The sequence below is a fragment of the Petromyzon marinus genome, chromosome 59 (genome assembly GCF_048934315.1).
Source record: "Petromyzon marinus isolate PM22_M1 ecotype Great Lakes invasive population chromosome 59, UKy_Petmar_22M1.pri1.0, whole genome shotgun sequence".
NCBI lineage: Eukaryota > Metazoa > Chordata > Hyperoartia > Petromyzontiformes > Petromyzontidae > Petromyzon > Petromyzon marinus.
The window spans coordinates 10,120,180-10,141,781 of record NC_133725.1 but is presented as its reverse complement, the minus strand read 5'-3'; the positions used below and the strand labels follow the sequence as shown (position 1 = coordinate 10,141,781).

General features: G+C 46.8%; 1 protein-coding gene across 2 annotated transcripts in view; it reads left to right on the top strand.

Annotated features, from left to right (window-relative positions):
* LOC116955428 (beta-1,4-galactosyltransferase 2-like) overlaps positions 1 to 21,602 on the top strand; it is a 79,849-nt gene that overhangs the window by 46,645 nt on the left and 11,602 nt on the right. Inside the window, exons 1-4 of one of the 2 annotated variants that reach the window (XM_076053107.1) lie at positions 7,429 to 14,910; positions 16,026 to 16,136; positions 19,385 to 19,743; positions 20,295 to 20,530. In XM_076053107.1, coding sequence (XP_075909222.1) covers positions 19,389 to 19,743; positions 20,295 to 20,530 — 591 coding nt within the window. In that variant the 5' untranslated portion in view covers positions 7,429 to 14,910; positions 16,026 to 16,136; positions 19,385 to 19,388. Of the gene's footprint in view, positions 1 to 7,428; positions 14,911 to 16,025; positions 16,137 to 19,384; positions 19,744 to 20,294; positions 20,531 to 21,602 lie in introns of those variants that run through there. The other variant, XM_076053106.1, reaches the window with a different exon arrangement.

Sequence of the window (21,602 nt, the reverse complement as noted above, 5' to 3'; positions counted from 1 at the left end):
CCCTTTCCTAATGTAACCTAACCCTAAATAACTGTAATGTAACCCAAAACCTACTCCAACCTAACCTAACCCTAATGTAACCCTGACCAAATCCTAATCTAACCTAACCAAAACCAAAACCAAAAACGAACCTAACCCTGACCTAACTCTAAATATAAATTACCTAACCCTAACATAACTCTAAATATCTCTGACCTAACCCTATCCCTTACTTAACCCTAACCTAACCCTAACCCAAACCTTAAACTAACCGTAACCTAACCCTTACTTAACCAAAACAAAACCCTAACATAACCATAACCAAATGCTAACCCTAACCTGACCCTAACCATAAACCTACCCCTATGCTAACCTCACATAACCCGAATCAAACCCTAAATTACCCTAACATAACCCTAACCCAACCCTAAACTAACCTACATTAACCCTAACTCTAATGTAACCATAAACGAACCCTAACCCTAACTCTAACCTAATCCTAACCTAACCCTAAGTCTAACATAACCCTAACCTAATCTAACCTGAACCTAACCTAACCCAAACCAAACACTAACGTAACCCTAACCTAACTCTAAGATAAGCTAACCATAACCCTAACCCTACCCATACCCATTCCCTAACCTCACCTAATCCTAACCTAACCCTAAATATCTAACCTAACGATAACCTAACCCTATCCCTTACTTAACCCTAACCTAACCCTTACCCTAACCTAACCCAAACCAAATCCTAACCTAACCTTAACGTAATTCTAATCTAACCTAACCCTAAACTAACTATAACCATGACCAAACCATAACCTAACCCTGACCTAACCCTAATTCTAACGTAACCCTAACCTCACTCTAAATACCCTAAACTAACCCTAACCATAACCTAACCCTATCCTAACCTAACCCTTATTCTAACCTACCCCTAAGCTAACGCTAACCTAACCCAACCCTAACCATAACCTAAGTCTACCATAACCCTATCCTTTATGTAACCATAACCTAACCCTTACTTACCCTAACCCAAACCTACATCTGAATCTAAACTAACCTAACCCTAACCATACACCTACCCCTTTCCTAATGTAACCTAACCCTAAATAACTGTAATGTAACCCAAAACCTACCCCAACCTAACCTAACCCTAATGTAACCCTGACCAAATCCTAATCTAACCTAACCAAAACCAAAACCAAAAACGAACCTAACCCTGACCTAACTCTAAATATAAATGACCTAACCCTAACATAACTCTAAATATCTCTGACCTAACCCTATCCCTTACTTAACCCTAACCTAACCCTAACCCAAACCTTAAACTAACCGTAACCTAACCCTTACTTAACCAAAACAAAACCCTAACATAACCATAACCAAATGCTAACCCTAACCTGACCCTAACCATAAACCTACCCCTATGCTAACCTCACATAACCCGAATCAAACCCTAAATTACCCTAACATAACCCTAACCCAACCCTAAACTAACCTACATTAACCCTAACTCTAATGTAACCATAAACGAACCCTAACCCTAACTCTAACCTAATCCTAACCTAACCCTAAGTCTAACATAACCCTAACCTAATCTAACCTGAACCTAACCTAACCCAAACCAAACACTAACGTAACCCTAACCTAACTCTAAGATAAGCTAACCATAACCCTAACCCTACCCATACCCATTCCCTAACCTCACCTAATCCTAACCTAACCCTAAATATCTAACCTAACGATAACCTAACCCTATCCCTTACTTAACCCTAACCTAACCCTTACCCTAACCTAACCCAAACCAAATCCTAACCTAACCTTAACGTAATTCTAATCTAACCTAACCCTAAACTAACTATAACCATGACCAAACCATAACCTAACCCTGACCTAACCCTAATTCTAACGTAACCCTAACCTCACTCTAAATACCCTAAACTAACCCTAACCATAACCTAACCCTATCCTAACCTAACCCTTATTCTAACCTACCCCTAAGCTAACGCTAACCTAACCCAACCCTAACCATAACCTAAGTCTACCATAACCCTATCCTTTATGTAACCATAACCTAACCCTTACTCACCCTAACCCAAACCTACATCTGAATCTAAACTAACCTAACCCTAACCATACACCTACCCCTTTCCTAATGTAACCTAACCCTAAATAACTGTAATGTAACCCAAAACCTACCCCAACCTAACCTAACCCTAATGTAACCCTGACCAAATCCTAATCTAACCTAACCAAAACCAAAACCAAAAACGAACCTAACCCTGACCTAACTCTAAATATAAATTACCTAACCCTAACATAACTCTAAATATCTCTGACCTAACCCTATCCCTTACTTAACCCTAACCTAACCCTAACCCAAACCTTAAACTAACCGTAACCTAACCCTTACTTAACCAAAACAAAACCCTAACATAACCATAACCAAATGCTAACCCTAACCTGACCCTAACCATAAACCTACCCCTATGCTAACCTCACATAACCCGAATCAAACCCTAAATTACCCTAACATAACCCTAACCCAACCCTAAACTAACCTACATTAACCCTAACTCTAATGTAACCATAAACGAACCCTAACCCTAACTCTAACCTAATCCTAACCTAACCCTAAGTCTAACATAACCCTAACCTAATCTAACCTGAAACTAACCTAACCCAAACCAAACACTAACGTAACCCTAACCTAACTCTAAGATAAGCTAACCATAACCCTAACCCTACCCATACCCATTCCCTAACCTCACCTAATCCTAACCTAACCCTAAATATCTAACCTAACGATAACCTAACCCTATCCCTTACTTAACCCTAACCTAACCCTTACCCTAACCTAACCCAAACCAAATCCTAACCTAACCTTAACGTAATTCTAATCTAACCTAACCCTAAACTAACTATAACCATGACCAAACCATAACCTAACCCTGACCTAACCCTAATTCTAACGTAACCCTAACCTCACTCTAAATACCCTAAACTAACCCTAACCATAACCTAACCCTATCCTAACCTAACCCTTATTCTAACCTACCCCTAAGCTAACGCTAACCTAACCCAACCCTAACCATAACCTAAGTCTACCATAACCCTATCCTTTATGTAACCATAACCTAACCCTTACTTACCCTAACCCAAACCTACATCTGAATCTAAACTAACCTAACCCTAACCATACACCTACCCCTTTCCTAATGTAACCTAACCCTAAATAACTGTAATGTAACCCAAAACCTACCCCAACCTAACCTAACCCTAATGTAACCCTGACCAAATCCTAATCTAACCTAACCAAAACCAAAACCAAAAACGAACCTAACCCTGACCTAACTCTAAATATAAATGACCTAACCCTAACATAACTCTAAATATCTCTGACCTAACCCTATCCCTTACTTAACCCTAACCTAACCCTAACCCAAACCTTAAACTAACCGTAACCTAACCCTTACTTAACCAAAACAAAACCCTAACATAACCATAACCAAATGCTAACCCTAACCTGACCCTAACCATAAACCTACCCCTATGCTAACCTCACATAACCCGAATCAAACCCTAAATTACCCTAACATAACCCTAACCCAACCCTAAACTAACCTACATTAACCCTAACTCTAATGTAACCATAAACGAACCCTAACCCTAACTCTAACCTAATCCTAACCTAACCCTAAGTCTAACATAACCCTAACCTAATCTAACCTGAACCTAACCTAACCCAAACCAAACACTAACGTAACCCTAACCTAACTCTAAGATAAGCTAACCATAACCCTAACCCTACCCATACCCATTCCCTAACCTCACCTAATCCTAACCTAACCCTAAATATCTAACCTAACGATAACCTAACCCTATCCCTTACTTAACCCTAACCTAACCCTTACCCTAACCTAACCCAAACCAAATCCTAACCTAACCTTAACGTAATTCTAATCTAACCTAACCCTAAACTAACTATAACCATGACCAAACCATAACCTAACCCTGACCTAACCCTAATTCTAACGTAACCCTAACCTCACTCTAAATACCCTAAACTAACCCTAACCATAACCTAATCCTATCCTAACCTAACCCTTATTCTAACCTACCCCTAAGCTAACCCTAACCTAACCCAACCCTAACCATAACCTAAGTCTACCCTAACCCTATCCTTTATGTAACCATAACCTAACCCTTACTTACCCTAACCCAAACCTACATCTGAATCTAAACTAACCTAACCCTAACCATACACATACCCCTTTCCTAATGTAACCTAACCCTAAATAACTGTAATGTAACCCAAAACCTACCCTAACCTAACCTAACCCTAATGTAACCCTGACCAAATCCTAATCTAACCTAACCAAAACCAAAACCAAAAACGAACCTAACCCTGACCTAACTCTAAATATAAATGACCTAACCCTAACATAACTCTAAATATCTCTGACCTAACCCTATCCCTTACTTAACCATAACCTAACCCTAACCCTAACCGAACCCTAACTCTAACCCTAACCTAAACCAAACCTTTACCTAACCTTAACATAATTCTAACCTAACCAAATCCTAACCTAACCCTAATGATGATCTAACCATAACCTAACCCTGACTTAACCCTAATTCTAGCATAACCTTAACCTCACTCTATATACCCCTAAACTTCTAACCATAATCTAACCATAACCTAACCCTAACCTAAGCCTATCCTAACCCTAATCTAACCCTAACCTTACCCTAATTATACCCTAACCTAGCCCTAACCTAACCCTAACCCTCACCCAAACCTACATGTAAATCTAACCTAACCTAACCCTAACCATACACCTACCCCTTTCCTAACCTAACTTAACCCTAAATAACTGTAACTTAACCCAAAACTTACCCTAACCTAACCCTATCCCTAACCTAACCCTAACCTAACCCTAATGTAACGTAACACTAACGGTATCCTTATCCTAACCTACCCCTAACCGTCTCCTAACCTATCTCTAACCCTAACGCTAGCCTAGCCCTAACGTAACCCTAACCTAACCCTAACGTAACACTAACCTAACATAACAGTACCATAACCTCACTTAACCCTAACCTAACCCTAAACTAACCCTAGCTCTAACCTAACCCTAACCTAACCATATCCTAACCCAAACCCTAACCTAAACCTAACCCTAACCTAACCCTATCCTAATCCTAACCCTAACCTACCCCTAATTCTAACCTAACCCTAACCTAGTCCTAATCTAACTCTATTCCTAACCAAACCCTAACTTAATCCTAACCTAACACCAACCTGACGCTAACCTAACCTAACTGTCACCTAACCCTTACCTAACCCTTACCTAACACTAACCCTACCCTAACCTAACTCTATCTAATCCCTAACATAACCCTAACCTAACTGTAACCTAACCATAAAATAACCCTAACCGAACCCTAGCCTAACCCTAACCTAACACTAATCTAACCCTAAACTAACTCTAACCCTAATGCTAACCTCACCCTAACCTACTCAAAACCTATCCCTAACCATTATCCATCCCTATCCCGAAGCCTAACCTAACCCAAACCTAACCCTAACTGTTACCTAATCGTAAGCTACCCCTAACCCTACCCTAACCGAACCCTAACCCTTCACCTTACCCGAACCTAACCCTAACCATGACCCTAACCTAACCCTAACTTAACCCTCACCTTACCCTAACCTAACCCTAACTTAGCTTTAACCCTAACCTATACCTAACTTAACAATAACCTAACCTAACCCTAACCTTTCCCTAACCGTAACCAAACTATAATCTAACCTAAACTTTCCCTAATATTAACCTAACTGTAACCTAAACCTGACCTAACCTTAACCTAACCTTAACCTATCCTAACCCTAACCTAACCCTAATCTAACCCAAATCCTAACTTAACCCGAACCTAACCATAACATAACCCTAACCTAACCCTAGCCCTAACTTAGCCCTAACCCTAACTCGAGCCTAACCTAACCCTAACCTAACGCCAACCTATACCTTGACCTAAACCTAACCCAAACTCTAACCTAACCCTAACCTAACCCTAACCTAATCCTACCCCTCACCTAAGCTAACCCTAACCCAACCCTAACCAAACCCTAACCAAACCCTAACCTAACCCTACCCCTTCCCTACCTAACCCCGTTGTGGCCAATAGAGTGGCCTCTCCCAGATCAGATGGAGGCGTTCGTAATTGTGTATGTGGTGGATACACCCCCCTCCCCCCTGGGCAAATGCTGTGACTGTGGTCATCCAAAACAAACCGGACAATGTATAACTACGCAATGCTCCAATCCATTAAAGAGCTGCATAGCCCACTGAGCTATGCAGCTATTTTTTAGAAGTGACCTGGCTATGACAAATGATAGCTCAACGAAGTAGCAGCCAAATACTCTAAAGGCACGTTTATGCATGTGTAGTGAGTCCAGCTGAGTCGCAGTCGTTGTTCCTTTTAGAGGCAACACATTTATTTGTAACACCATAACACAAAGGGGTAACTGCCCCTTTACCAGATACAGCCTAGGTTGATGACCACCAAGCTAACTACACTATACAGAGGAGTTACAGCTACGAAGGGTCGGACCCTCACTCGGGTCCGCGACCACGTGTTTGCCTCGTAGGGCGTAGAGCTTCCAGCTTGAGATGTAGAGCTTCCAGCTTGTAGAATGCAGTGCCCTCGGTCCCTCTCCGGGACCCGCCTTATATGCTCCCGGGTCGGGGTCGGCTCCGCCCTCGGCCCCTCCCGCCTTCACGAGCGTTCTAGCTCCCTCTCAATCCCCTCGAGAGCTCTCCCCAGACACGTGATCACCCCTTAGCCCCCCCACCTGGGGCCCTCTCTGTGGACACTCCAGATCACGTGTCTACGGGGTCTAACAGAGTGCCATGTCCCGGGGCAACACTGTCCCTGGGCTCACACTCTCCCGCTCCCCCTTGTGCACGCTATGAGTGGTGCCTGCGCTATATCCTAGCACTCACCAAGCCCGCTAGGGCTAGTACTACACACAGCCACCCACACGGTGCTGTCCACGATGTAGGAACATCGCACGGCACGGCCCTTCTGGGCCGGCACCATACAATGACATCCCCGATGTCACTACACATGTGGAGAAAAAAAACAGAGGAACCAGAGAAGATGATGCAGGTAACATTTCCTAGCCACTGTAGTGTCCCTCTGTTTAACCGAGCAGCACCACAGACTCTACCGGATGGAAGGAACCTTGATTGGGAGGCACACGCCAGCATCCTTGGAAACATCCTCCCATGATGTTCAGGCTTCGCGTTGAGTTTTTTTTTCTCAATCTCTGTATGTATGTACGTTGAACTTCTTTCTTCTTTCGCACCGTACGTAGTTAAACTTGGTATGTCGCGCACCTCCAATTAGCACAGTTGGCTGCATACTGTGCGAAAGAAGGTCAAGGTACCTATGTACATAGTGGACCATAGAGCTTGGGCAACTGTTGGTAGCACCGGCTCATTGCCAGGGGGTTGCTGCTGCTGCCTTCCCGTCCGTCTTTTGTTCCCCCTCCTCTTTTCGCCTCGGAGTTGTCTTCTCTCTCTACAAGAGTGAGCGACTCCTGTGCACATTGCAAGTTGACAACTTGGTTAATCTTTCCTTTTTAGAAGAATACGGTGATTCACCGACATGGTAATAATTACGTTTGCAGCCCCGCAATTTCCCACTCATGGCACTGCTGGTGAATCAGAAGCCATTTTTCACAGATATATACTAGGGGCACGGGGTCAGAACGTTACAACAACAAACAACACAAAACACAATAGGAGTGCAAAGTATAGGAAAGTTAAGCAAATCACGAAATAATGTTCAAATGAAAAGAAACAATTTTATTTTGCCAGGTAAAGCCCACTGAGTTATTAGCTTATTTTTCAGAAGAGACCTGGCCACAAATGATAGCCAAACGGAGCCGCTCATCACGTGAAAATTTATGGCAGCCAAAAAAATCTAAATACTCTAAATGCATTACTTTGATGCTGAATTTGGAGGGAAAATCGGAGGAACCGAAGAAAAAAACCAACGCGACCGCAGGGAGAGCCCAGAGGAAAAAAAATCCACGCGAGAGACGCAGACTCCAAATATACAGCAGGTTTCAGGGTCGGGATCGAACTCCCGACTCCCTGCATATCAGGCGAGGGAGATAACATCTCGCCACCATGGAAGGGGTTATCCAGTGAAGAAAGTTCCAGAGAGAAAGCCCCTCTAAGAGAGAGGACGATCTAGGCCTCTTCTTCCAAATTGTCCTGACGCCCTTGGAAAGAGGTTGTTAGTACCCACACTATACCCCACCACTGAACGCGACGTCCCCATTGTGTACCGTGAAGATGTACCTATTTACACAGCTGGGTGGACAGAATCAGAGTATGTATGTATACTGGAGGAATGCGATGAGCATTAAAGCTCTTTTTTCACAGATGTCCAGTAAGGGCATGGAGGTCAGAACGTTACAACAACAAACAATATTAAAGCACGATAGAAGTGAAAAGTATAGGAAATGTCAAAATCACTTAAAATATATATGTCGACAAGTAAAACTAAATTATTTTAATTTTACCAGGTAAGGCCCACTGAGCTATTAGCGTATTTTTCAGAAGCGACCTAGCTATCACAAATGATAGCTCAATGAAGTGACTTTTCATCGTTTGGAAATGTATAGCAGCCAAATACTCTTAAAGCATGACGTTAATTCTAGATGTAGAGGGGGAACAGAAGGTACCCGCAGAAAAATCCACGGGGAGAGAAACACGCAAACTCTAAATATACAGGCATCATGGTCGGGATCGACCTCCTGTACACCAAGCGAGGTAGTTAACATTTCGTCACCGTGGCAATATATCTGCTGATATTCACAACACGAAAAATTCAGCAGAGCGAGAGAATTCGTGTAGTTCTGCTGTTCCTCCTCCATTGAACAAGTGCAGACTATAATGGTTCATTATACGGATCTTTATGAGTCTCTGTGTCTGTATGGCTCTCTATGTATATCTATGGGTTCACTATGTGGTCCATAGCTTGATTTTCATGTCAACAATCGCACTACTGTGGCTTGTCTTTAATGCATCTCTCGGTATATCTATGCATTATGGGGCTCTATGTATCTGTATGAGTCTCTATGAGTATCCATGTGTCTCTATGAGTCTTTGTTTCTTTATGAGTTTAATATATGGTCTATTGATTGGCTTATCACGTGTGCATTTATGGCAGAAAAATAAACCAGAGGACCTGGATAAAAAATCCACGCGACCACGGAGAGAACATGAAACTCCAAATATACAGGCATTATGCTCGGGATCGAACCCCCGATCTCCTGCATACTAGGCGAGGAAGATAACATCACATCGGAAGTAGGGGTTGGGATGTAACTGACTTGTCGTGACTGCCTTCTAAAGATGGGAATATCGAACCCGCGAGCCCTGGATGAACCAGTCCATCATCATAACGCTTAACCATGACTCACACACACATACCCCACGGCAGTAATATCCCACTTGGGATAAACATAGCGTGACAGTATTACACTGTATTGACAATGAGCTTACAACCCAAGCCGATTATGCCAGCACTTGGCTTTGTGTAAATGTCACAGTAACGGCATCAGCAGCAGCAACAGTCAAGAGAGCTGTAATTGAGCAACTTACTAACCAAACATCATCGAAGCACGTCATCCACTCCTCGAAGACACTGGTAGAACTATAAACATCAGCAGCAACAGGCCGATGCTGCATCACATCTCCTGTACAGATAGGACATTACAGGCACAGCCACAGTACTGCGGTTGTGGCCATGCAATCCAAGATTTAGACCACATAACAAACCCATAGAGGTTTAAGAGATACAGAGATACACAGAGATACGTTACAGGTACAGGTGTAGGGACGTAAGTAGCGTCCCTACGGGGTGAATGCTGTAAGCATCTACGATTTGTGTGAGTGAGGGCACGCACTTCTGCAGAGAGTCGACGGAGACGTTGCGGGAAGCGGGCCCTGCTTGGCGGGGTCCCGTCGCTGGAAGAGGGAGGGGATGTGCCGGCTCAGGGGAATTCGAAGGGGCCCGGATGAGAGGGCCCGAGGACATGTGACGCTGGCTCTGGTTCCTCTCGAGAGACTGAGCAGGAGGCGTGGCCAGAGGCGGCACGAGACGAGGCTCGGGGGAGGGAAGAGGAACGGGGGCAGAGCGGAGGACTCAGTCCAGCATGGGAAGCGATCGGGTCGACGGCGCGGGGGGCCCGGGAGATCGGCTATAGGGGCTGAGGGAAAACGGGACCCCTTCCAATGGGTCTAGTATAGATTTCCCCAAGTGTTGCGTTCAAGTGTTGTGTTCTAGTGTTGTGTTCAAGTGTTGTGTTATCCTTAGGCTAGATATTATAATACATTGTGGTGCCTCCAAATTTCTGCGTGTGCCTTGTTCGACACACTACACAGGCAAGCAACAGAAGTGTGTGGCCATACAACCCAAACTATGGACCACATAGTGAACCTATAGAGAAACATAGAGAGCCATAAAGACTAATATGTAGTAAACTACTGCAGTCTGTCCTCTTTAAACGGAGGAGGAACAGCAAAGCAACACGAACTCTCTGCTGAAGCCGTTTTTTGGGGTCCGGCGTCCACCCCACCGCCCTCGCCCGGCAGGTGGGGCGCAACGTCCGCCCCCTCCACTCCTTCCTCCACCGTGTCGATCGGCTCCCGTCGGGTCCCCGCCGACCAGGTGATCAGCCCTCCCCCCCGCGCCAGCCCTCCCCCCCGCGCCAGCGCCCTCTCTGAGGGACATAGCCAAATTTCTGGCTCACCGCCGCATGGGGTTATTCCGCGTACACCACCACTAATGCCAACGCGGCGTAGCAAACGCGCGCGCACCTGCAGGCGATAATCTCCTTACATGCGCATGCACCACAGCTAACACTACAGCGACTGCACGAACACACGCGCGTCTGCGGGCGGTTATATTACAACACGCGCCCGCACTACAGCTGACGCTAAAGCAGCTGCGCGAACACGCGCGCACCTGCAGGCGATTATCTCAATGAGCGCTCGTGCTGCGGATCTGCCCTCACTCTCGCCGCGCGTTTGACCACGCAGCCACTCCACACAAATTACACTGCACCGATGCGCTGTGCTAATGTTTATTGAAGGAGCAAAACCCTGCACTGCCCGGAGTGAATATTCTGCAAGCAGAGCCTATCCTACTACTATCCAATTTCCCAGATACTCACACGCCCTAACACGTACCTCGCAGCTGTACTCACGGCGTCGCATGGACGCTGTGAGAGTCAGAGGGAGGATGATGAAAAAACCTTGCCTATCACTGCCTCGTAGCAGCACTCGCTGGCATCCCATGGATGCTGCGTGTGGCTCGATGAGGCAGGACGGCCGGGGGGAGGGGGCGGGGTTTGGCGACCAAGCTGTTGAAGATCAGATCTCTTGAACCGTGTTTTGGCTCCCCATTTGACCACCTTTACTTTTGAAATCCAGAGTTACGTCATCCTGCGCAGCCAATCGTGCGCCTACCTGTGATTATCAACCGTTTCTCTGCCCTAACATGGAACGTTACGTTATTTTTCGACCCATTGTCTCTGCACCCATACTCATTAATCCCTGACTCAGCCTGTTTAATTTGGAAGGGCGTCGGGCTGGCGAATACACACCCGGCTAGTGTGTACAGAGTCTGTGGCGCTGGGATTCCCTGATCTTATCATCTGCTCTGCTCGCTTAAAATTTCACCCCAACCCTCTCCCCGATGTCGTGCATGACTCATTGCGGCTGGCCCAGTGAACCTTTGTGCGCCCATACAATTTTAAGCCAATTTAGGGGCACCGCAATGTGATTTGTCCTGAGAGGGTCGGCCAATCTCCTGGCACCAGGAAACCGCGGGACTTCCTACCTAGGGGCCCTTCGGATGAAAACCCGTTGTGCCAGGCGATCCCCTGCCGGGGCGCTACGTGTGTGTGTGCTGCATGTGTACGTGTGCTCAGGTTGGGGGGAGTCGCGGTGCTTGCAAAGTTGCTCTGCGGCCGTGGCACCACAGTCTCATTGCGGCGAGCAGCAGACCAAGACATTGACATTGAGCTCTTGAACATCATCGCTGCTGCTGATGCCATCAGTTGCAAGAGTAGAAATCATCTGAGTATTCTTTAGTGGGCGTTGTAGGTATGTTACGCACGTTCTGGGGAGCGGAATTGCAGTGGTTTCCACGCTGCACTATGCTCGCTAACAGCATTTGTCCCAACAATCTGTTAAGGCCATACGGGATATCTTTGTCTTTTTATGTATTTTGAACTTCTTTCGCACCGTATGTAGGCAACTGAGCCAATCGTGCAGGGGAAGAAATTCGCTTTCAACCTAAATTATTAAATAGTGCATAGCTCCCAGTTGCTTCCTTCAGTTGTAGCAAGTTCACGTCAGAAGTTATAATTGAACTTGAGTTGCAACAAGCCTCAGCGATGTGTCACAGTAACATGTTCCCAGTCTAATCCCTAAGCCAAACATAGAATTTGCAGAGGATTTGTGTTGTGTGTGTGTGCATTTGAGATTAGCCACTGATGGATTCGGGGACATGATGATGATGCCGCCAATCATACCATCATGGTGTGGACACACCCAGAGACAGAGATTTCCCTGTGTAACCCACACAGACTCTTGAGAGGGTGGCTAGCCCCACCACGCCAGACCACTTTTGTATTTCCACCGGTGTGCTGAAGTAGTAACTAAATTGCACGTTTTGTTCACGTGACAACCCTTACTAATTGGCTGTGTCGGGTGGTGTTGGTGGGTTAACGACACGTTATTATTTATGTTCTATAATCCATTTTTTTTATTTTGAAAGTCTACTACTACGTGTTGAACTTCTGCTGCGGCTATTGTCACTGGCCAATAATCTTATCAGCCAGGTCCAGAGGAACGGTGCTTGCAGATGCTGCTGTACAAGCAGAGTGGTACAACGACGGATGTCCGGAATCATAAGCACCTCCTTATATTCACCTCATATTCGTACGGTTGGCTACATACGGTGGTCTCCGTGTGTTCACGCACATCCGATTAGCACGGCTGGCTACATACAGTGCGAAAGAAATTCAACACACATACATATTCGAGACCCAAACATCCTCGAACCTCATCCTGCTCCTCCTGGCTTTGACATTGTTGCTACGACTCGCGTACACTGCATGGTGGAACCACCATGTATTTGTGTTGTTGCTCTGGAGTCCCGGAGATTTATGATCGATATTCAGTCGCCAAGTTGATGGCATTCTACGTGATTTTTTCACTTAACAGAGTGGGCCATGTGAACGACTTCATCTTGCACTCCAAAATAATAATTATAATAACAGTACTTCTATATTAATTGCACCGAAGCACAATGCATGTTGAACTTATTTTGCACCGTAGGGAGCCAATTGTGCTAATCGGAGCCATCAGCCACATCAAAACGTCATCAACTGTAGCAATAGCAGCAACAGCAGGTTGTAGCTGCACATAATTGTGGCCATACAACCCAAGCTATGGACCAAATAGTAAACTCATAGAGACACATAGAGACTCATACAGATGTAGTGACTAACTCGGAGATAGTAAGACTTGGAGGCACTTCTTTATTTAACAAGCACCATCGGGATAACACACTATTTATTAAGACCGTCTATTGTCGGCGGCACTACTTTGTTAGAACAGTTGGTAGGCTGTCTGACTAGCGGCGCCCCGGGATAGTGAAGACAGAGACGACAACGAGAGAAATGGTGATGACGACGAGAATAATGGTTGCGATGGGCTTGAGCAGCACGACGGGGATCCCACTTCAAGCAACAGCCACGAGGTCTCCCTCAGGCGCCCCTCTTATACTCTTCAGCATGGCCTCGCTCCACTCCAGCCACACCCCCTTTCTGGAACCTACTTGCGGGTTCCCGAGGCTTCTTTGACGGGCCCTTTCTGTGACCTTTCCCCGAGATTCCCCTTTCGTGTATATCATGGCCTGCTGACGTCAGAACTGCCGTACGCCGCAGATCCCCTTTATCACCAGCAGGCATCTCTATGCCACTACACAGATATGTGGAGACTCATACAGACTCATACGGATACATAGAGCCCCATAATGCATAGATATACAGAGAGATGCATTAAAGACAAACCAAAGTAGTGCGATTATTGGCATGAAAATACAACTATGGACCATATAGTGAACCCATAGATATCCATTTTGGGAACCACTCGAGTCTGCGCTGAACTACTACTGAAGCCCACTTGTCGTGGCTATCAGCAGATATCTTGCCACGGTGGCGAGATGTTAACTACCTCGCCTGGCACACAGGAGGTCTCATCTCGACCCTGATGCCTGTATAGAGTTTACGTGTGTTTCTCTCTCTCTCTCCCCGTGGATTTTTCTGCATGTAACTCCGGGTTTCCCTCCATATTTATAATTAACGTCACGCTTTTAGAGTATTTGGCTGCTATACATTTCCAAACGATGATAAGCCACTTCATTGAGCTATAATTTGTGATAGCCAGGTCGCTTCTGAAATAGGGTTATATAGCTCAGTGGGCCTTACCTGCTAAAATAAGAAATACTTTTAGAGTTTAGTGAACGTTGGCATTGGGCTCTCGAACATATTGCTGCTTCCAATTGATGTTGGTTAACCAGCCACACCAGAGGGGGATAGGGCCAGGTAGCTGTGAGAAAATCTGCGGGTATGGCCTCTGGCGTTAAATCGCTGAAATAAGCTAAACCGGTTTAGAAACCGGCCCGGGTTTGATCTTCAGCAGCAGCATCGATCAGGGGAGCCTCGGGGAAGTGTAACGTTTAAAGGGGTTTCACCCCTCGCACCAGGTAGTCATGTTAAGGCTAAGGGGACGACCAAGTCCGGTGGGAATCGAACAACTCGCGTCACCTGGTTCGTAGCGCATCGGTTCCTCTTGCATAACAAAAATCCTCCTCATGGTCTTAAACAGACTTTTGGGGCCAGTGAGTGCCACCTGTTAAGGTTGGCACAGTACACGAGGGGGTGGGCGAATAACACCACGCCCCACCAACTTTGTTTCCTTCGTGGCGATGTTGACACACCACACCAGGTTCTCGTTTTAAGGCTGAGTTCACCTAGGGAGGATGCCCAGGACCGGTTCAGATAATCGCTATCACTGGTGTTTGCGTTGGCTGAGAGGGTGAATCGAACTCGGGACTGTCGAGTTGTATGTGTGTTGAACTCCTTTCGCAGTGTACGTAGCCAACCACGCTAATTGGAGATGCAGGGAAAGTACAACAAACTAAACACAAAACGCAGTTATAAAGAAATTTGCTTTTAATATAGATTTAAAAAATCTAGTTTTCAATCTAGACAGAACGATGTTGGAGCAGGATTTCTCCGATTAGCACGGTTGGCTACGTATGGTGCGAAAGAGGTTCTACATACATACATTACACAGGGCTATGTTCGAACACAAGGTGTGGTTCTCTTCGAGTGAGTGACGCCCCCTATCGCAGTTGTGAAGTCCTCTATGCTCAGCTGTCCTTAGCTTAGTTCTCTAACCACTGTGCCTCGAAAAGACATTTGCACAAATACACACTAAATTAATATATTATACACTCCATGCTCTCTCTTTCCTTAGCAATACAAATGAGTCAATCAAGGGCATCTGCGCGACTCCGAGAGGAGACGTTGCTCACTCTCCCCACTGTCATCGCTGGGCTCCTCCTCCGCTCACTCAACCACTCCCTTGTGTTCCTGCATCATACCATGTGTAACAGGAGGCAATCCTGTTTCGACTTTGCATCGTGTAACAGGAGGAACCCTGCTCCAACATCGCCACGTGTGTGTGTAACATGGGGAACCCTGCTCCCACATCGCTCTCTGTGTGTAACAGAAGGAACCCTGCTCCAACATCGCCTTGTATGTAACAAGAGGAATCCTGCTCCAACATCTCACTGTGTGTAACAAGATAAACCCTGCTCCATCATCGCACTGTGTGTAACAGGAGGAACCATGCTCCTACATTGCGCTGTGTGTAACAGGAGGAACCCTGCTCCATCATCGCCCTGTGTGTAAGAGGAGGAACCCTGCTCCCACATTGCTCTGTGTGTAACAGGAGCAACAGTCTTCCAATATTCCAGTTCCACCCACAAGTGAGTATACGTGTATACCCCCCCCCCCCTTTCCAGTCGTACATTTGCACGCCTGTTCTCTACGGATGTGGAAGCCGTGATTCTATAGATGGGTCTCTGCGTGAGTCAATGGGTCTGTGTGAGTCTCTGGGTCTATATGTAAATCGAAGGGTCTGTGTGCAAATCTTTGAGTCTCTGTTGAAGTCTCTGGGTCTCTGTCAGTATATGGGTCTCTATGCAAGTATATGGTTCTCTGTATGAGTATATGAGTCTCTGTGTGAGTTTATGCGTTTCTGTGTGATAAATATATGGGTCTATGTGCGAGTCTATTGGTCTCTGTCAGATGGAAATTCCTTCGGTAAACTAATGGAAACCTTTTTGAACTACGTGGTCAAAGAAGATGTGAAATAGCGTATGAGCTACAGGGCATCCCTGTCGCACCCTAAGGTGAAAAAGGAATTGCTCTGACTCCCAGTCACGTAGCTTTACTAGGGCCTGCCCACCGTTATGAATGTATTTAATGATTGTGAACAGAAAGCCAGGGACTCCGAAAGCATGAAGAACGACGCAGAGCCAAAACCTATTGATGATAGCATAGGCCTTTACCGGTCCAATAAAACATAAATGTAGATTTTGTTGGAATTCTCCACCTCTGCTGTAGTAGACAGAGTGAGAATATGGCATCGATGCAGGACCATCCCGGTCTATTTTGGGGTTCCAGAAGTGTTTTTCTTCAGAGTGCTTGACAAGGGGGCGACGTTGACTAATCCTTACGGGGACATTTCTTGGTACATTGGGGAGGGAGATACGCTTGTAGTCGTTACAGTGTAGTTCTCTTTAAAAAAAAACATTACAACCATCATGGCATCCTTCAATTCAAGTGGTCTAGACAGTTGTGATGATGTCATGTAAGGCAGCCTGCACAAAACTGCCACCCTCCCTCAGCAGTTTGCTTGGGAGATCATCTCTGCCCGGTTATTTTCCTGATCTCAAACTCTGGATCGCCTTCATTTCTTCCTCAACAGATGCTACCTCAGCCAGCCACTCACGGAGGGTGGCAACTTCCACCAATATTTGAGGCACAGCAGCCTCAGCAGGGTCATCCCTACCTTACCCCATGATGTTATCTGGGATGAGGGATTTCCCCTCCCCCAAGATGTCATACAAATGCTCTTCAAACCTGTTCCTGGGAATTTAAGATCCGATCAGTTATTTAATTTAAATAAATTACAGGTGTGGTGCTGCAAGTTACTTTTTAATGACATTAAAGATTTGTGATCACGGGACACTGAGGCAATTTAAATCTGCTCAGCAACCTGTGACCACCACTTATCCTTGCAGTGCTGCAAGGCTCTCCAAACCTCTGACCGAAGGCTGTGGTAAACATCCTCTGCATTCTTGGGCAAGGGATGTTGTAGATGGTGGGAGTGGGCCTCCCGTTGGTAATTACAAGCCCATGAGCTGCACAGAAGTCTAGCAGCTTCCAGCTACCATAATAATTGAGCTTATTTGATCCATGTCTTCCAATGACTCTGGGGTTAAGTCACCCAACCGGATGATTCTATCCTAAGGGGTCACTTTAGATATAACCTGGAACATGAAGTTAGAGAAAACATATTTCTCACCAGCCTTGCGTGCATTTTAAGGCGTTTTACATAGAGTGCAAAAGAAGTTCAACATAGGTAACCCACCACCACCATTCCTGGCCAACTGTTGATGGGGAGGCAAGCCAGCAGCAACCTGGGACAACTTCAACAAAAACCGTTACGAAGGGGCAGTGACATCACCACGGCGCTTGTACCAAGCTATGTGCACTTTGAGGCTATCACGTTAGGTGTCGAAGGCTCACTGCTGACAGGTCATGGGACAGACCCAGATGCTATGGGTTGATTGACTGAGACGACCGGCAGATGCACGAACTGTGCCCCCTTCACAGCTTCCCAAAGACAAGGATCCTCCGTATAGCCTTAACAGACTATAGGAGCAAGTTCCGTAAGCGAGCACTATGAAGGCCGGCACAATACACGAGGGAGTGTGTGGCCAGAACCACGCCAGACTGCCTTCATCTCTATTGTGACGATGTTTACACACCGCACCAGATAATAATTTGGGGCTGAGTCGACCTATGAGAGGTCCAAGACCGATTCAGATTATTGGCAGTGGTGTTTGTGGCTGTGAGCAGTAATCATTGTTCCCCATTTTTGTGTTTGATTTGTTGTCCTCCCCCCGCACCTCCGATTATCATAGTTGGCTCCGTAGGGTGCGAAATAAGTGTAACATGCAGGCAGTCCTCGACTCACCAACAACCGACTTATGAACACCCACACTTACAGACTCGCGTTTGCAGAACTATTTTGTTCAGCTCAACGATCCTCCTCAAGATGTAATGAGTCAGTCGTACGCTGGGAGTGTATGTGCAAGCGGCCACGTGTGTGTGAAAATGAGTGTATGGGGATTGGTAGTGTAATGGTTAGCACGCTGCGCTACAAAAGCGGCGACCCGAGTTCAATTCCCGCTCACAACCAACACCAGTGACGATTATCTGAATAGGTCCTGGGCCTCCCCAAGGTCGATTCATCCTCAAACGAGCACGTGGTGCGGTGTGTAAACATCACCACTGGGGGAAAAAAGGCAGCAGGGCGTGGTGCTGGCCATTCACCCCCTCGTGTGCCATGCCGGCTTTCATAGGTGGACTTGCCCTAACAGTCTGTAAAGGCTATACGGGAGTCTGTGTGAATGCACACGTTCCCCGTGTGCGCAACTGTGGTTACTCATTGCGCCCTTTCCGAGACAAACCAGGCAGCATCAATAAAATAAAACGGATTTTTTAAACTATATTTATGTTTTATATTTTCATTATTTTATTGTTTCCCTTCTACGTGACTTTACCGAAAGAACCAAGAATATGAATCCCTGGAGTCACGAAAGCTTTAAATCAAAATTTATATTTATGTTATTTTACTTGTTGTTTTCTATACAGTATTTATTTAACAGTTTTACATGCGAATGTACATTATTTCTTCCTTTTGACGACTTTAACAATGCTTCCTTTTCATTGAACCGTAACCAATTTCATAACACTGACCTATGGGTATTTAAATACAGTACATTATTGTGTTCCGACTAATCAACCATTCCATTTACAAACGGGTCTCAGGAACAAATTATGTTCATATGTGGAGAAAAATCCATATATGCAGCTTCCCACACCCACTCGCACCCACCCACTCAGCCACCACCACCCTTCCCCCTCTGTCTCCTGCACTCAGGACCATGACTGTCGTCGCCTCCTCGCTGCTCAGGTTCATCGCAAAACTCTTTGCAGTGCTCTGCGTGCTGCAGCTGGGATGGCTCCTGGTTGTGAACCGTCGGGTTCCTTGGTCCAGAGGAGCCGCCTCCTCCTTGCTCCTTATATCTAAGCGAGTGGGCGGGGGGCAGGAGACGCCTGGAGAAGGGAGAGGAGGAGAGGACGAGGCTTGGCCCACGATGCTGTTGACGAATTGGCCTAGGACTTCTGCTGAACCGGTTCGTGCCCTGGCGCGGATGAACAGCGAGAGAGGCGGTGCAGAGAGGCACAATGGGACGAGCGCAGCAAGCAGAATGTGCCCGGACTCTCCACCCGCCTTGCGTGAGCAGCATCATCAGCAGCATCATCATCTGCATCATCAGCATCACCATGAGCAGCAGCATTATTAGCAGCAGAATCCTTATCAGTAGCAGCATCATCAGGAGCAACAGCATCAGCAGCAGCATCATTATGAGTATCAACATCAGCATTATCACCAGCACCATCACCAGCACCATCACCAGCACCATCACTGACAGCATCATCAACATCATCAACATCATCATCAGCGTTATCATCACCACACACCTACACGCATCGACACTGACACACAAACAACATCCTACGATTGCTACTAAGTGGTGGTGATGTCACCACAGTGCATGTGCCAGGCAAGGTGCACCTTGAGACCACATGACGTGTTGAAGGCTCCCTACTGGCAGGAGAACACGGGACTGGCCCAGGTGCCATGGGTAGACTGAGATGACTGGCAGATGCACGACCTGTGCCCTACGTTGTACAAACTAAACACAAAGATACCCCTTATAACCTTAACAGAATGTTGGGGCAACTGTTGTTAGCGATCACCTATATCCTGTAACACACCCACACAGTGGGTCCCATGAACGTCCAGGTCTCCTCGACTCCGAGCCTGGAGTCGGTGTCCCAGTCCAACCCCCTGGTAAGCCCTGGGGGCACCTATCGCCCTGACGGCTGTCTGGCCCAGCAGCGCGTGGCCGTGGTGATTCCGTTCCGAGCTCGGGAGCGCCACCTGGCGCTGCTACTTAAGCAGCTGCACCCCATGCTCCAGAGACAGCAGGCGCACTACTCGGTCTACGTGATCACCCAGGTGAGCGATGGGCGGTGGTGGTGATGGTGGAAGTGGTGATGGAGGTGGTGATGTTGGTGATGGTGGTATTGTAACGGTTAGCGTGCTGCGCTACGAACCCGGCGTCCTGAGTTCGATTCCCTCTCGCGGCCAACACCAGTCACAATTATCTGAACTGGTCCTGGGCCTCCCCTAGGTTGACTCGGCCTCAAATTAGTACCTGATGCAGTGTGTAAATGTCGCTACTAGGGAGACGAAGGAGGCCGTGCATGGTGTTGGCCATCCACCCCCTCGTTTGCCGTGCCGGCCTTTATAGGTGCTCGCTAACAGCACTTCCCCCAACAGTATGTTGAAAGCTAAACCTGGTACCTTTGTCTTTGTATTTGTTTTTGATGGTGGTAGAGGTAATGATGGCGATGGAGGTAATGTTGATGATGATGGGGGTGGTGATGTAGGCGGTGATGGTGGTGGTGATGGAGGTGCTGATGGTGGTGCTGGTGGTGATGGAGGTGGTGATGGTGGTCGCTGTAGTGATCCTGTTCCGAGCTCATGCACGCCACCTGGCGCTGTTACTCAAGCAGCCGTCACTTAGTGGCGAATAGTAGGAATTGGTATCGGAGGTGACAGAGGTGGCGGTGGTGGTCGTTTTAGACGTGGTGGTGATGGAGGTGATGGATGTGGTGATGGTGGTCGCCGTGGTGATTGCGTGCCGAGCTCTAGAGCGCCAGCTGGCGTTGCTGCTGTTGCAGCAACTTCAGCCTAGTTGATGGTGATGCTCCTGCTGCTGATGATGATCATGCTGGCCATCGTAATGATGATATTGCTGCTACTGCCACTGCCAAAGACGATGATAATGTCACTCGCTACCCCCCCCACTCCACCGCCCCCCCCCCCCTGTGCCCTCTTCCCCCATCGTCTATGACGATGATGGCTCTACTTCAGATCATCCTGATACTGATGATGCTGCCCTTGCTGCCCACTATGTGCCCCATGTTCCCCCACACCTTACCACCCCTTGCAACCCCGTGTCACCCTGTGCCTACCTGCCAAGCACGGGTAGTGGGACGTTTAACCGCGCTGAGCTGATGATGAT